Source organism: Mustela lutreola, chromosome 4 (genome assembly GCF_030435805.1).
Source record: "Mustela lutreola isolate mMusLut2 chromosome 4, mMusLut2.pri, whole genome shotgun sequence".
NCBI lineage: Eukaryota > Metazoa > Chordata > Mammalia > Carnivora > Mustelidae > Mustela > Mustela lutreola.
In genome coordinates, this window is record NC_081293.1 from 40,078,707 (window position 1) to 40,095,556 (window position 16,850).

At 42.5% G+C, this 16,850-nt stretch overlaps 1 protein-coding gene across 2 annotated transcripts in view; it reads left to right on the top strand.

The window, feature by feature from the left end:
- The window catches only part of ERCC6 (ERCC excision repair 6, chromatin remodeling factor), a 72,318-nt gene extending 60,409 nt beyond the window's left edge, over positions 1-11,909 (top strand). The window contains exons 13-21 of one of the 2 annotated variants that reach the window (XM_059169630.1): positions 550-765; positions 1,203-1,313; positions 1,706-1,825; positions 2,436-2,530; positions 4,053-4,198; positions 4,284-4,985; positions 6,526-6,730; positions 7,320-7,398; positions 8,543-11,909. In XM_059169630.1, the coding sequence (XP_059025613.1) occupies positions 550-765; positions 1,203-1,313; positions 1,706-1,825; positions 2,436-2,530; positions 4,053-4,198; positions 4,284-4,985; positions 6,526-6,730; positions 7,320-7,398; positions 8,543-8,962 (2,094 nt within the window). In that variant the 3' untranslated portion in view covers positions 8,963-11,909. The remainder of the gene's footprint in view (positions 1-549; positions 766-1,202; positions 1,314-1,705; positions 1,826-2,435; positions 2,531-4,052; positions 4,199-4,283; positions 4,986-6,525; positions 6,731-7,319; positions 7,399-8,542) is intronic. The other variant, XM_059169631.1, reaches the window with a different exon arrangement.
- The last annotated feature ends 4,941 nt before the right edge of the window (positions 11,910-16,850 follow it).

The following is a 16,850-nucleotide window of genomic DNA, read 5'->3' on the forward strand; positions in this document are numbered from 1 at the left end:
TGATGAAGAATTACTTTTTTTTTTTTTAAGATTTTTAAAAATATTCATTAATTTTAGAAAGAGAGAGAGAGAGAGAGTGGGTGGGGGGAGGAGGAGAGGGAGAGAGACAAGCAGACTCCATGCTGAGTGCAGAGCCTGTTGCGGGCTAATTCCCATGACCCTGAGATCATGACCTGAGCCTAAATCAGGAACAGATGCTTAACTAACTGAGCCACACAGGCACCCCAAGAATTACTTTTTTTTTTTTTTTAGGATTTTACTTATTTATTTGACAGAGATCACAAGTAGGCAGAGAGGCAGACAGAGAGAGAGAGAGAGGAGGAAACAGGCTCCCTGCAGAGCAGAAAGCCTGATGCAGGGTTCAATTCCAGGAGCTGGGTCCATGATCTGAGCTGAAGGCAGAGGCTTTAACCCACTGAGCCACCCAGGCGCCCCAAGAATTACTTTTTAATCTGTGTTACATATCAGATAGTTTCCTTCCCTTCCTTCCCAAGTGAATGTTATTTTATATGGCATAATCCAAATGCACCTAATTTTTTTATACCATAGATTTTCTCTGGACTTGTAGCCCTAAGAAAAATCTGCAACCACCCTGATCTCTTTTCTGGAGGTCCAAAGAATGCTAAAGGTATTCCAGATGATGAACTAGAAGAAGATCAGTTTGGATACTGGAAACGTTCTGGGAAAATGATAGTAGTTGAGTCCTTGTTGAAGATATGGCACAAGCAGGGTCAACGAGTATTGCTATTTTCTCAGTCAAGACAAGTGAGTATACAGACGTCATAGAAGAAACAGTTTCGTTCTTTAAGACTTACAGCCAGTTGTGAAGAAATGGGTTATGATCTAAAATAATGAGTCTAAAAGCAAATTCACCTGCTGATACTGAGGTGGCAGCCTGTAAATCTCTCTGGGAGCTTGGATCTTTCTCTAGAGTTGGTGCCCAGAAGTTGGCTTTCTTAAAAGGCTTACCGTGAGGTTCTAGGGTGTGAGCAAGTCTGGGTCTGAACTCAGGTAGATGGCCTATAAATGAACAGTAGGGAAAAACCAGATACTTTCGTAGTAGTTACATTGATCTGCCTCACAGCAAGAAGCCCCTTTTAATTTAAGACTGTGGGAAGGTATGACTGCTGAGACAAGGGTGGACCTCACCGAGGGTGTGTATTTGATTTTTAAACTCTTACCCCACCCCCTCTCCCAAACAGATGTTGGACATCCTTGAAGTATTCCTTAGAGCTCAAAAGTATTCTTATCTCAAGATGGATGGTACCACTGCAATCGCTTCAAGACAGCCACTGATTACAAGATACAATGAGGTGACATGGGGGAATTGAACAGTAGAACCCAGTAGTGCTACTCCATGCAGAGGAGGGAAGAGCAGCCTCAACCACCTGAGCCCTGCTTACCCTGGGGATTGGCAGCGGGTAGAGCGGGACTTTTTGCTTTTACCCCTGGGCCTTGCTGGATTCTGTGTGTGTAAACAAAGAACGTATTCCTTCTTGAAAAGCCACCTCTGAGCTATTGCCACTATAACTGGTATTAAAAGCAGAAGTTGTGAGATGGCATCTTGACTGACCAGCGGTCTCTAGGATGTAACCCATCCTTTGTATTGGGAGGAGGTTTCAGTGTGTGGAATATGTAAAGACAGAGATGAAGAGCTGAAACTAGTCCTAACTGTGTGTGCTCAGTGTTGTGTGTCTTATTCTAGGACCCATCCATATTTGTGTTTCTTCTGACTACGCGGGTGGGTGGCATAGGAGTCAACCTGACGGGGGCAAACAGAGTCATCATCTATGATCCTGACTGGAACCCAAGCACAGACACTCAGGTAAAGGGAAGTACGAGTGACAGACAGTTGAGTGGCCAGCCCTTGGGAGGGGCCTTTGGTACCCCTGTCAGCTTGCCCCTGTCTTGGTTGTTACCTAGTCCTAGGCATGGAGGAAGGCACCCTCGGCCTCACAGGTGGGCAGAGTCACCAGCAGTTTTTTATTTTTTTTTATTTGACAGAGATCACAAGCAGGCAGAGAGGCAGGCAGAGTGAAACAGAGGGGGAAGCAGGCTCTCCGCTGAGTAGGGAAGCCCGACGTGGGGCTCGATCCGAAGACCCTGGGATCATGACCTGAACCAAAGGCAGAGGCTTTAACCCACTGAGCCACCCAGGCGCTTCTCACCAGCAGTTTTATCTGTAGCGTTCATCACCGTGTCTGGGGTACAAAGAGAGAGGGCAAAGTTACAGACACACATTGTTTTTCAGCTAGAGATGGCTCAGCCTGTCTTTATCATCTGCCTGTTTTATCTTCCTTAATGGGCCTGAGGTGTATTTAGTGGCATTAGGTAGAATTTGGGCTTTGGGAGGGGGAGGAAGCGGCCAGCTCTGTTTGTTTTCTTGAGCGCTTGTCGTCGGGAAGGGTGCTTGTTGAAGTGCATCTCTGCTCTAGGCCCGGGAGCGAGCATGGAGGATCGGCCAGAAGAAACAAGTAATTGTGTACAGACTTCTGACTGCCGGCACCATTGAAGAAAAGATTTACCACCGGTCAGTACAGGTGGCGGCTATGACCGGAGACAGCTCTCCTGGCTGCTGTGTGGTCAGGGTATAGCTATAGAAGTACGCCACCAGGGTTGAGCTGGGAATTTTTTAAATGCATTGTTTTAAAAAAGTGTTCTTATCTTAGAGCAATAGTTGCTGTAATTTAAAGGATATGTGGGGGTGTTTTGTTTCATTTTTGTATTATTTTCTTTCTCACTAAAATAAGCTTAAATGGCTTATTGTGAGTTTTTTAAAAATGTCTTTGAACTTGATCATTCTTCTACCTTATAAAACCTCAAGGACTGCTTGTGTGTCAACTTCATCTTAATTACTCTTTAAGAGAATGTACATACCTACTATAGTGTACCATCTTTTTTTCATAAAAAAATTTTTTTTAAGATTTTATTTATTTATTTGATAGAGATCACAAGTAGGCAGAGACAGAGTAGGCTGGGGGGTGGTGGTGGTGGGAAGCAAGCTCCCTGCTGAGCAGAGAACCCAATGTGGGGTTCGATCCCAGGACGGTGAGATCATGACCTGAGCTAAAGGCAGAGGCTTAACCCACTGAGCCGTGCAGGTGCCCTTTTTTGTAAAAATTTTTAAGAAGCAACAAAGTTGAAATATGTCCTGGAATTTTCACACACTTTGCAGTTGTGTTCAGCATGGGTCTTTGGCTCAAATGCCCCCGAGGGGGAGGTTGACCAGGACACCTGTTTCTTTTTCCATCTCTCTGTACGAGTAGGAGTTTAGACAAGGGGCTCTTTAACAATGGGGTGGAGATACAGCCAGCTTCTCCCCCTCCTCTGCCAGGACTTTATTCTTGAACTGCACCCCAGCTTTTAAAGGGAAGCTCCCTGCTTTCCACTAGGCACTGGGGCACTCCCAGATAGGTGTGTGTTCTTCCAGGCCTTATTCTGAGAGGGCAGGAGACGAGCTGTGTCCTGTGAGGGAGAGCGTCCTCTCAGATGTGCTTTCGCCTCAGGGTGGGAGGGGGTGCGGGAAGGGGCAGAACTGCTTTGTGGGGGTGTCTGGGCAAGAGTGACGATGGTGTGGAGCTTTAGCATGCAGTGTGAATCAGCGGGTGGAAGGTGGGTGAGATGGCTCCCAGGGAAGGCTTCGCAAAGGCCCAGTAAGAGAGAATCCTGAATCCCATCACAGAGGGGTCCTGAGGAGGGCAGGGCAGGGGACTCTTGGTCCAGGAGTCCTAGAATCCAACTCTTTCCAGTTTGGAGAGGCTGCGAGTCATGTGATTGTATGTAGAAAGGTGATTTCTGACGTGACGTTGGAGATGAAAAAGCTCACTGGGTATAAATAATAAGATACTCTTTGTAATTTAAATTCCATCAGGCATAGGAGACTGCCCGATATTTTATAAACTTTGAATTGTAATTTTCCAAGGCAGAAAGCTTGGGGATAATGTACACATTTGTCCAGCTACAGTTACCCTACCTCTCATGTTGTTTTATAGCTGGGATTTTGAGCTGCAGCTGAACATTGTTTTATACCAGTTTAATTTTTATCTTTTTAGACAAATTTTCAAGCAGTTCCTGGCAAATAGAGTGCTAAAAGATCCAAAGCAAAGGCGATTTTTCAAGTCCAACGATCTTTATGAGCTATTCACTCTAACGAGTCCTGACCCTTCCCAGAGCACGGAAACAAGCGCGATTTTTGCAGGTATTACATAAAATAATTTCACTTAAAATCATAAAGTACAGAAGAATTATGTCATGTAACTTGAGCGTGTTTTTCCTCTTTACAGGGACTGGCTCAGAAGTTCAGGCTTCCAAGCTCCATTTAAAAAGAAAACTTCCACCAGCCTTTGGAGCAGACCATGATGTTCCAATATGCAAAAAGTTTCCTGATTCTACTGCATCCACAAATGAGGCCCCATCCACTGAAGAAAAATCTACAGCGACAGGAGCTGAAGTAAATGCAGTAACTTCTGATCCAGGTGATCCTTTGAACGATGCCCCCCAAACACCTCGGAATCTACCTGGCAGTGACGGGCCTGGAGAAGGGACGAAGGCAGTGTCTAGACTGGAGGAGTCAGCCGTGATTAACGGACAGGGGGATTGTCCAGATTCTCCAAGAATCAGCAAACCGGATGGCGTCTCTAGTGAGGAAAGTATCCATGAAAAGCAGGGTCTTTCTGACGGGAGAGAAAACTGCCAGGCTCAGACAGAGCCTCTTTGGGAGAAAAAGCAATCGGAGGGTAATTTTTGTAAGCACAAGTCAAAAACGAAACATAGTGCGCCAGAGGAGGAGCCCCCAGAGCAGCCTGGGAGGCCCGCGCAGAAGCTGAAGAGCTCTAAGCATCGCAGAGATGCTAAGTTTGAAGGAACTCGGATTCCACACCTCGTGAAGAAAAGGCGGTACCACCAGCGGGACAGTGAAAATGAGAATGAGAGTAGCGAACAGAGCAATGAGGATTATGTTTTGGAAAAGCTTTTCAAAAAGTCAGGTAATCTTTTTGCTGACTTTGTCACAGGTGTGCTAGGAACAGAAGAGGAGTAGGCTGTTTCTAGCAGCGCAGCCTTGACTCCCAGGGCAGAGTGGGCTCGCGACTGGAAGTATCTGTTCTTCTAAAATTCAGATTTGAAATGTATCGACATTTTGAAAATCGTATTCACCTCTCTCTTCTGAAGACCTAGAGGAATTTGAAACTCTGGAGCACAACAGTACTTGACTTATAGCCACACACAGGAGGGGTGCAGTGCTCTGAGTAGGTTTGTACTACTGACCAGTGATAGGAAGTTTCTGTGCGTGCTGTCTTCACCTGATTTTCCAGCCGCAGATTAAAGTAACAGCCGTGGGGGAGAGGCAGGGCAGGCTTCCTGGAAGTCGGAAGGCTTGATTGCTCCTGTCAGAGGAGAAAACTCAGGAAAGCAGACTCAACAGTTGCTCAGAACCAGGGAGGACAGGCAGTCCTGCACAGCATCGTCATCCCTGGGGTGTCATCCTGTTCAGGCCTTGCAGTCACTGTGTTCACAGCATGACGGCCCCGAGTTCCCAGAGGTCACTGTCTGTCGTTCTGGGTGCAGGAGCGCCAGGTTTCTATATGGCATTTCAGGAAAAACCATTTGGGCCTGAAACTTTTTTGTAAGGTAGTTTACTGGTGACTTTCTGTTTTTTTACTATAATTCCTGGTCTGTTTTTCTAGGAAATGATCTCTTTTGCCTAATTTTCAAGTTTATTTGCTCAGAGGCATTGAAAATGTTCTTGTAATAATTTTTTAAAAATTTCTTCCTGTCTCAAGATAGTTTCTCCCTTTTCATTTCTAATTTTGTAGATTTCTTCCACCCCTTTTTTGGTCGGGTTAAGCTAGTGGTTTGACTATTTTGTGATTTTTTTTTTTTTAAACATAAACCAGCATTTTAATTTGTTAATTAGGTCTATGGTTGTTTTCTACCTCATTAGTTTTTGCTTTTATCTTTATTACTTTCTTCCTTGTGCTTTTGTTTTTGTTGTGCTTTGGTGAGGGTTTTTTTGGCTGAACTCTTATAAGACTCTTTGACTTGGAAATTTAATTCATTTGTTTTTATTCTTTCATTTCTATTGATATATAAATATTTAAGGCTGTGAATTTTCCACTGGTGCCTGCATTAAGTTCTGCTGATAAGTAGCACTTTCATGATCATTACTTTTTAAAAATTCCATAATTCTGGTTTATATTTTTATATTTTTCCTTTCAATAAAGAATTGATTGATTAATAGGAGGCTTTAAAATTTTCCAGATAGCAGGGATGTTGAAGTTGTGACAAAGGCATTATACTTAGGTTATTACAAAGCAGGGATAGCGACTGGTCCCTACCTTGTAGGGTAGTGATGGAGGTGACTGGCAGTGGCATTTGTAAAGTCCCTGGGTCATGAGAGTCACCTCGGCAAATAGCTGAAAGTGTTCACTGTTTTTTCTCTACCCACAACATACTAGACTGTACAGAGGGAAAAAGTGTGACTGTGTACAAACTGAAACATGTCACTGTTCCCTTTGTTCTTGCTAGTCGGAGTGCACAGTGTCATGAAACACGATGCCATCATGGACGGAGCCAGTCCAGATTATGTGCTGGTGGAGGCGGAGGCCAACCGGGTAGCCCAGGACGCCCTGAAAGCGCTGAGGCTCTCTCGCCAGCGGTGTCTGGGGGCAGCGTCTGGTGTTCCCACCTGGACGGGCCACCGGGGCATTTCTGGTGCGCCAGCAGGAATCAAGTAAGAGATGACTGCCTTGCCATGCACGTGAGGAGGCCAGACCACCTAGGCTAGGAGTACAGCCAGAGCAGGCGTGGTAGAAAATTGCTTAGGGAGCAATGGGGTCACCCAGATTTGGAGGACATGGGGAACGACATATCATCTTACATTTTGCCTTACATTGTCCCCTGCTTTCCAAAGCTGAGTTTTAGGGAAAGGAGACATGGTCTGTTTTGTTTAAGAGATGATGTTAAGAATAAGATAACAGAATAGCAATTACACTTTAATGAGATGGTTAGGCAGTGTTTAGCAGTCAGTAACCACTGTGCTATTTGGTAGATTCGTTGAGAATAATCTTCCTACCTAGAATCTGAGGATAGTCTCCATCCTGTGTTGAAAAAGATATTGAGTGGTTCTTACTTGAAATGCAGCAGTTACTTCCTAGGAGGGTAAAGTAGAAAAATTAAAGGGGATGAGCATAGTGGCTATGAAAGAATAACCTTGCAGAAGAAAACTTTTCCAGGAAAAGATTAAGTTGTCGAAAGGGCATTTTCATGTCTAAGTCACAAAAGCAAACGTTTTATCTACTGTGATTCTTTTCCTTATTTAGGAGTAGATTTGGTCAGAAAAGGAATTCCAACATCTCTGTGCAGCACCCTTCTTCAACAGGCTCAAAGGAGAAATGCCAGGTAATACGATGGCCTAGCTGCTTCTCTTGTCTGAGACTTACGTGGCTGCATTGCCATGAAAACTTCACCTGAGTCAGATGTGAGGAAAAACACTGGCATAATGACACCTGGTGTGTGTGTTGTAGGCTCTGATGAATGAAGCACTTACATTTGAAGCTAAAAGGACCAGCCAACTTTGTAAAAGACCAAGTATTAACCTCAAATCTATAGCGGAATCTGTGTTTGGGCCTGAGAAAATTAACAAAGGGGATAGGTGATGTGTGAGTTGCTGCCCATTCCGCCTGCCCCATCCAGGGGTGAGGTACCCACTCCAGAGAGTACCACCCTCTAAAATGAAGGTGAAGAAGAGCCCTTCGAATGTTGTGTGTAACGTACTGGCTGCTGGAGCCTTGCGCCCGTCTCTCCCGGTCCTGTAACCCCCGGATGCCTTGAGTGCTTCACTGAGTAAAGATTAGACCAAACCCCGTCATTCAGTGATTTCTCTGGTCTTTTCTAGTCAAGGGCTATGTTGCTGATAAAAGTTGAAGACTCCCAAGTTGAGACTCCTATTTTAGATTAACTTGAACACACTTGGAATAGCAAACCTTCTTTGACTTCCCATGTTAGGTTCTTTTGGCAGTAGGGATGTGGAAAGAAGTTAGATTTGTGTTGTTGTTCTAGGGCAACTCACATGAGGCGCAAAGAGGGAAAGAGTCAAAAGACTGAAAAGTGAGGAGAAGGAAGCGCAGCTGTGTAACAGCTCCTTGTCCCTCAGTGCCGCGGTCAGGGTGGATTTGGATTTGGGAGTAAGAGCAGGAGAAGCCTGCAGAACCCGTGCCTCCTGGAACCGGCTTTCCCGCCAAAGGGAGGCTCGGTGCCCCCACCCTCCCCTCCCTCCTCTCACCGCACAGAATGATGATGAAGTGAAGAGTGTAGTTTGGGGGATTTGGGTTTTTTCCAGAAACATTCTTTAATGTTGGGTGGATTTCAGTGCTCATCTCTCACCCTCCCTTTTTGTTTGATGCTCTCTCATTCTTTGCTGTCAGCCTCATTGCCTGGGGCTCGAGTGTTCCTCTGTGGTCTGGGGCTCCTCAGGGCCTTTGGGGAAGTAGTGGGACCAGGAACTAGAAGCTGGTGCATCACTGCAGTGGTGTTCTTTCTCCAGGACGGCGTCACGAGAAAGGATGGGAAGGATAATGCTTCCGAGCACTTCAGTGGGAAAATGGAAGATGCAGAGTCTTCACCCGCGGCCCTCTCTTCGTCTTCACTGTTGGCTAAGATGAGAGCTAGGAACCACCTGATTCTGCCAGAGCGGCTGGAAAGTGAAAATACACACCACGAGGCATCTGCGCCACCACCCTCCACCACCGAACACGATGACCTGCTGGTGGACATGAGAAACTTCATCGCTTTTCAGGCCCACGTGGATGGCCAGGCCAGCACTCGCGAGATACTGCAGGAGTTTGAATCCAAGTTATCAGCCTCACAGTCTTGTGTCTTCCGAGAACTGTTGCGAAATCTTTGCACTTTTCATAGAACTTCTAATGGTGAAGGAATTTGGAAACTTAAGCCAGAATACTGCTGATCAACATTACTTTTTAAACTTTCAATTTCCTAGTGGGAATTTCTGATTATTAATCCTATGATTAATAATCATGTTCGTCAACAGAAGTTGGCTGTGTCTGATGTTTACTTTGATATCTACCTCATAATTTAAAACTTTAAGGAAGAAGAAATTCATCTCTAAAACTTAAATTTTAAAAATACTTGGGTTGATATTTTTATTTTGGCACTATGAATTATGTTACAAAATCAGGGACCTAACAGTTAATGCTTGGATCACATTTGTTTGTTCACCCAAAAGATGCCATCAGAGAGCCCGTTACTACTCATTTAGATGTTTGTAGACAAGAAGTCGCAAGAATTCATTTTATTGGTGCTAAAAACATGTCTTACATTCAGTCAGACCTATTCAATTAATTAGCTCACCAATATCTGATAACAGATATTTATTTTTGATGCATAGCTTTTAAATGTTTAAATTTATCATTTGCCACCCATAAACAAATGAGGCTTACTGTCTTTTGAATATATTAATTGCCTTTAAACAGTCTTCCTTTTAAGGTACTATAAATCGGCAGGTATTTTTACTAGTAAAGCATGAAATAACTCAGTAATAAATAATGGGGCCTGTCCTTGCAGAAGGTTGTAGTGTACTCAGCTTACATGGGCTTAACTTAAAGCAAAGGACATCTTTTTCCCCTCTGTGGGGACTGTTGGTTTTAGGAAAATAAAATACATTATCTTAAAAAATACACAAATCTTAAGCAGAATCAAAAGTGAGTACAAATAAAAACACACACAGGCATACAAATGTCACTCCGGACCGCAGCCGATGTGCCACCATTACCATGTCGTGACCACTGTTGTGGCTCCCTCTCTCTGCTTATGTGCTGGGAGGGGACTGGGAGCATTTTTTATTTTATTTACTGTTTGCTTCTCTAAGGATGCTGATGACTTTGTCCTGGGCACCATCACTCTCCTGCGTATTATCTTCTGTCCAGTTGTGTCCACCTCTCTTTGTCCTTTGCTTCCCTGCGAGGCTCCTGTTCTGGTCGTTTGGTTTTCAGCTGTTTTCTGGCTGTTGCTTATGCATTTATAGTTCTGTGATGGTGGTGTTTCGATCCTCAGTTTGTTTTCTTAGCTTCGATTTTCTTGTTTCCCTCTCTCTGTTGTTTTATTGTCTCAGCCCTGAAGTCTTGTTTTCTTAAATTCATTACATTCCTTAACTTTCTTCTCGAGCTGTCACAGTGGAGTTCTTTCTTGGGCTTGTTCTCTGTGGCAGGCTGTTTTTCCTCTCTGCCTTCTCCGTATCGTGTATCGTGCTCGTCTTCCTCCCATGCCGTTTCTTTACACCGTGTTTTTATTGCACGTGAGGAGCTGCATCCATATCTGTATGCCCTTCCTCGTGACCCAGACAGAAGGGGTTTGGGTTTGGGAGTGGGGAAGAGCCTCTGCTGGGCTCCACACAGCTCTGGTTGGAGGATTTGCGTTTTACCCCGCCGTTCCGGAGATTTTGTTAAATAGCTCGGGCCAAAGAATCCTAGAGGTAGCGAGGAGATGTCCTAGAGTCATGATTCCCACCAGGATTTTCTGCTGCTCTTTAAAAACATTCTGGCTTATTCATCTTATTCTGTTTTTAGAGTGATTTATGTATTAGCGGAAGAAGATTCTATTATTTTCTTCGGTCTGCTGTCATTATCTGGAAGTCATAGAAAGGATTTTTAAACAGCTCAATAAATCTTAAACTTGAGAATTTGGCTCAGAAGGGAGTCAAAACTCATGACTTTTGTTTCTGGGAAGTTCTTTTTTTATTTTTATTTTTGTAATCATTAGCCTGTAAGGAAATCGCTTCCCCCTTATTGTCAGATTGAATGCAGTTCATTTTCTCTTTCTTTCTGAAATCCGAACTCTACTGAGTGAGAGGTTTATCTTTTTTTTTTTTTTTAAAGGATATTATTTATTTATTTGAGAGAGATTGAGAGCATGATCAGGGGAGAGGGAGAGGAAAACTCCCCACTGAGCAAGGAGCTCAATGCAGGGCTGGATCCAGGACTCTGGAACCACGACCTGCCCAGTACCCTGGGATCATGACCTGAGCCGAAGGCAGGTGCTTCACCGACTGAGCCACCCAGGTGCCCCAAGAGTGAGAGAAGTTGTAACCTTCTCATCAAATAGAAAATGCCATAAAAAAGCTATGCAGTAAAATCAGGGTGGTCCTCACTCTCGTTCTTAGCTCTGCCACCAGCATGCGGGGACCTTGGGCAGGTTGCCATTCTGCCCGTGTCTCAGTGTGGACATCTATAAGCATGGTCATCAGGCCTCCCAGGTGGAGGGGCTTAGCGGAAGATACTCTAAGTGTAATGTTTTTAACAATAGAGAGTAACTTATTCGTTTAGATAGAATCTACTTTTTGGAACTTAAAAAACTTCGTACGATGTAGACAGATTTAATGTATTTAATGTGTTATATTGGTATCAAGCAACAATAAAGGATTTTTAAATTTTGTGAAATTTTAAAACTTCCTAGTTCCTACATAAATGTACTATCACCGTTAAAACAATTTCAGGCAATTAGTGTCTATTTATTCCAAGTTGTTTTTCCATGTATTTGCAAATACATGTGGCAGAGAAGGCTGCTGTCATGTGTTTCCCCCTTCCTTTACTGACGAATTTCTGGAATTTTGCCAGGACACCTGGCTGCTTTGCTGACGACTTGGCTTCCCCACCTCCCTTGCAGTTAAATTGTGGCCCCGTGACTGGGCAGTGGGATGTGAATGGAACTTCCTGATTGGGCCCTTAAATAAGGGATTGGGTGTATATTCTTCTGGCTAAGATTCTGGGGGACCTTAAGCTGTGATATGGGAGCTGTGGAGCTTGTGTGTTGAGGCTGGAGAAGCTGGCCTGCCAGCCTTGAACTGCTTTCCTTCCACCTGTTACTTGAGAGCAAAATAAATTGCTGACTTGCTTAAACCACTGTCTTTTGGAGTCTCTTTATTATAGAACCAGCTTAGTTTTATAGGTGTGATTTAACATAGATGAGATTATATCATCCTTACTGCTTTTTTTTTGTCTTTTTTTTTTTTAAGATTGTATTTATTTATTTGATGGACAGAGATCACAAGTAGGCAGAGATGCAGGCAGAGACAGAGAGAGAGAGGAGGAAGCAGGCTTCCCACTGAGCAGAGAGCCTGATGCAGTCTCTACCAGGACCCTGGGATCATGACCCGAACCGAAGACAGAGGCTTTAACCCACTGAGCCACCCAGGCGCCCCTCATCCTTACTGCTTTGCCCCTAACTTTTCATTTAATGTTACATGCAAGACATCTTTTCTTCCTTGCAATTAATAGCTCTACCTTAGTGGAACTGCTGGATTAAAAATGACATAGATTTTTAAATTTAAAAAAATTTTTTTAATTTCAATTCAATTCAATTAACATATACTGTCTTATTAGTTTCAGAGGTAGAAATCAGTGATTCATCATTTGCATATTATACCCAGCTTTGCCCGTTACTTCAAGTGTACTCCTTAATACCCATCACCCAGTTACCCATCCTCCCACGCCCCTCCTCTCCAGCACTCCTCAGTTTGTTCCCGCTTGTTAAGTCTCTTATGGTTTGCCTCCTCCTCTGTTTTCGCCTTTTTTTTTTTTTTTTTGCCTTTTCCTATTTTCATCTGTTTTTTTTTTCTTAAATTCCACATAATTGAAAAGAATATTTTTAGTTTTTTTTTTCTTTAAATGTATTTGACAGAGAGAGAGATCACAAGTAGGCAGAGAGGCAGTCAGAGAGGGAGAAGCAGGCTCCCTGCAGAGCAGAGAGCCCGATGCAGGGCTCCATCCCAGGACCCTGAGATCATGACCTGAGCCCAAGGCAGAGGCTCAACCCACTGAGCCACCCAGGCGCCCCAGATTTTTAGTTTCAATTGATGTAGTGAAACTGCTTTCTTCCATTTATACCCCATAAGAGGACCCATTCTCCACAACCTTAGCAGCAATCAGTCTTAGGAGGTTTTTGTTTTTGTTTTGTTCTTAACCAATCTTACGGTTGAAAATACCTTGTTTGAACTTCAGTTACCCTGATTACTTAGATAACCAAACATTTCCATGTTCGTTGACCATTTGTAGATCTTGAGTATTCCCTGCTCACATCACATTTGTCTAGTTTTACAATTGGTTTTATTTTTTTTTAAATAATTTTTTTTAAGATTTTATTTATTTATTTGACAGAGAAATCACAAGCAGGCAGAGAGGCAGGCAGAGAGAGAGAGAGGAGGAAGCAGGCTCTCTGCTGAGCAGAGAGCCCGATGCGGGACTCGATCCCAGGACCCCGAGATCATGACCCGAGCCGAAGGCAGCGGCCTAACCCACTGAGCCACCCAGGTGCCCCTACAATTGGTTTTAAATCTTATAGGGTCCCTCCCCCCAAACAAAAATGAAATGGTGATCATCCCTAATTACTATTGAAGTTTTGCATTCTTCATTCTTTTCTCTGTTCATTCTTTCTACCCATCTGAAATGCCAAGTTTATTGTATGCTAAGTTGTCTTATTCCTGGACCATTGGATCCAGATGTCTATTCTGCCAACCACACTCTTCACTGTTGACTTTGTACTATGTTTTGCTATCTACAGGCAAGTTCCTAGTCCTTCTGGTCCACTGCCCAGGTAAATCTTAGAATCAGTTTATTACGTCACTAAGATTGTGTTGCTCTTTTGATTGAGATTGCATTAGTGTATTCATTGATTTGAGAATAATAGACTTCTTCAAATTAATATAGTTTTTCCCATTAGGATCATGATAGGTCTCATTTTCTTAGTTAAAGTATTTTATATTCTTGGATAAAATTTTAGTAACTTTCTTCATAGAAGTCTTGCCACATTTCATATTAGGCTTATTCTTAGGTCTTAAAGATTTTTTAGTTTTGGTTGGGGATCTTTCTTACATAAAAATGTGGAGAATTAGAACATCCATGTATCTATTTTGCATATGATGTCATTTATCATACAGAAGTTTTAAATGTAAGTTTAGTCAAATTCAGTCTTTCCCCTTTTTTTGTTTCCTTATGTAAGAGTCCCTTTCCTAATCTGAGGTCATGATTACATTCTCATAAATTTTCTTGTAAATTCATATTTACTTTTCCTAATACCTCTAAAAAAAAAAGCCTTCTTTCCCTCTGATTTGTAAAGATATCTCTATGATTATATCAAATTTTCATATAATTATGGGAATATTTCTGGGCTCTGTATTCTGTTAAATTGGTCCACTTAGCTACCTTTGCTAATAACCCACTGTTTTATTCATTGTAACCTTAGAATTGTTTATCATATGGTAGAATGATTCCTCTCATCTTCCAAAGATGCCGTAGTTCATGATTCCATGTAAACTTGAGGATCAGGTTGCCACATTTAGATTCTTGTTATCAAAATTGTAATGATTTATACAGATTATTTGGGGAGGACTGTTTATGATATTGAGTTTCTTATCTATGAATGGGAGATATTTCTCCATTTTAAACACATTTATGAAGTCATAATTGCACTATTATCTTTCATTTATACTAAGGTCATACACATCTTACATTTATGCCTGATTATCCTATAGTTTTGGTTGCTATAGTAAATGACATTAAGAAAAGACGTTTTCTAGTTCATAAGAATACTGTTGATTTTATATATTGGTGTGTATCTAGCAATCTTGCTGATATATTTTACTAATTTACAGCTGATTCTTTTATATATTCTAGGTACTCTAAATACCATCTACAAATAATGTCAGGATTGTCTCTTGCTTTTCAATACCTCTTTTCTTTTTTTTCCTTACTTACTAGTTCCGCTAGCCAGGAATGGTAAATAGTGTGGCCACCTATGTCTTGTTCCTACTTGAATCAAGGATACTTCTCATGTGTCAAGTATATTTGCACTGTTTCGGTTGATAGCTTTTATTTTTATTAAGATTTTATTTATTTATTTGAGAGAGAGAGAGAAAGCCCAGATGGGAGAGGGAGAAGCAGGCTCCCTGCCAAGCAGGGAGCCCGACACAGGGCTCCATCCCAGGACTCTGGGCTCCTGACCTGCGCTGAAGGTAGAGGCTTAACCCACTGAGCCACCCAGGCACCCTGTTTGATACTTTTTAATGAGTTAAGAATTTTTATTCCTATTCCTAGCTTGCAAATTATTTTTTATTAAGAACAAATGTTTAATTTTTCAGTTGCATTTTCTGCATTTACTAAGATGATAACTTTAATTAAAGATTAAAGATAATCTTTAATCTGCTAATGTTCTCAATTGGTTTAGTATAGTAGATCTAGTTTTTATTGAGTCAACTCATTCAGTCATTCCCAGGATGTTCTCAATACTGGGTTGGAGGTGGGAGATCCCTATTGGGTCATGATATATTTTGCTTTTAATATATTGCTGGTTTCAGCTGGCTAATATTTTTATTTTAACCCTTTGGTTCATAAAAGAATTTGCTCTATAGATTTTTTTTTCTCTCATTTTTTGATGTGCTCTGTATATGTGGGGGGCGGGTGGTTATTCTACTTTTGGAAAATGAGCTGGGACACTTCTCACCTTGTTCTAAGATGAGTTCGTACCATATGGGAGTTATGTGAGCCTTTGACAGAATGCTTGTAAAGCTCTGGGTTTGGTGCCTTTGGGTGAATGCTTCAGCTTGATCCTTAGGCTCATTGAATTGATTCTTTAACAGTGTCCATTCTGTTCCTCTGTCTATGCCTTCCTGTGATTCTTTTAATTTCACAATATATTGTTCGTCTCTAAGACTTGTCATTGGTCTTTCTTTCCTAATAGTCTGTTCCTTTGTCAGGGATGCGATAGGATTTCTCGTCCCTCAGGTGTGTTCATTACCTTTTAATACCTCCTTTTACTTCCTCTAGTCAGTTCATTTCCGGGAACTCCAGTGCTGCAGCTGGTTGTTTCCGTACTTCCTTTTTGTGATGTTGGTTTCCGTCTTTGATGATTGATTCTTAGTTATGTTTGCATGGATATGTGTGAGCTCCTCTGTGGTTCTGCTCAGAGATGCTCTTGTTGATCTGAACCTGCCTGGAGAGGGAGGGTCCTGGGCTCTGCTGTGGGGGAGAGAGTTCCAAAGCAAGTCTCAGGTGCATGAAGGCACCCCATTTCTCCTCACTGCTTCTAGCAGAAGGCATGGCAAAGCCCTGTCCAAGTGCCTGCCCACATGGCTGCAGTGACAGTGGACAAAGGCAGGGGAGGGAGGGCCCAACCTCTGGCTGATCCTAAGACGATGACCTCCTGCTGCCTCTGGGCTCAACACCCAGCAACTGCCACCATGGCAGCCACCACCTCTCCATCCGAGCTTGCCTTCTCGTCCCATGGGGTCTGCCCTTCAGGGATGCTTCATGATTTCTGATTCACCGTGCCCTCCTTTATTCATCTTCCAACACTTACTGATACTGATTATGTATATATATCATACAACTATATATGACTGTTTTTATATGTGTATATATATTTTGTCTGGAAGGGGTGTCAAGCATTTATGCTCAGTCTACCATTTGATCAGTCTTCATATAATGACTCTGATTTAACTTCTTTAACCTAAATGTATTAACACTTAATTCATGAGAGTAATTTTAGAACATATTTTTTATCTGAATCTTAATTTACTGCCCAAGTGGGAAAGGTTCTTTTAGAGATAGAGTTTCACTTTCGCATTCAGTGTCCTCTGCTGTTAAATCTCTGAGAACTTCATTTATGCAGACAGGGCTGGGAAGGTAACCTCCTGATGATCCAGTCACACCAAGGGGACATTTTATACCTGCACTGGCACAAGTGTATGAAATGAATGCAAACAAAGGAACGACAGGCGAAGAACATCACTAATATTCTTAGTCGATTGGATATGTTTTCATCCTCAAACTAATGGAGTATAATTT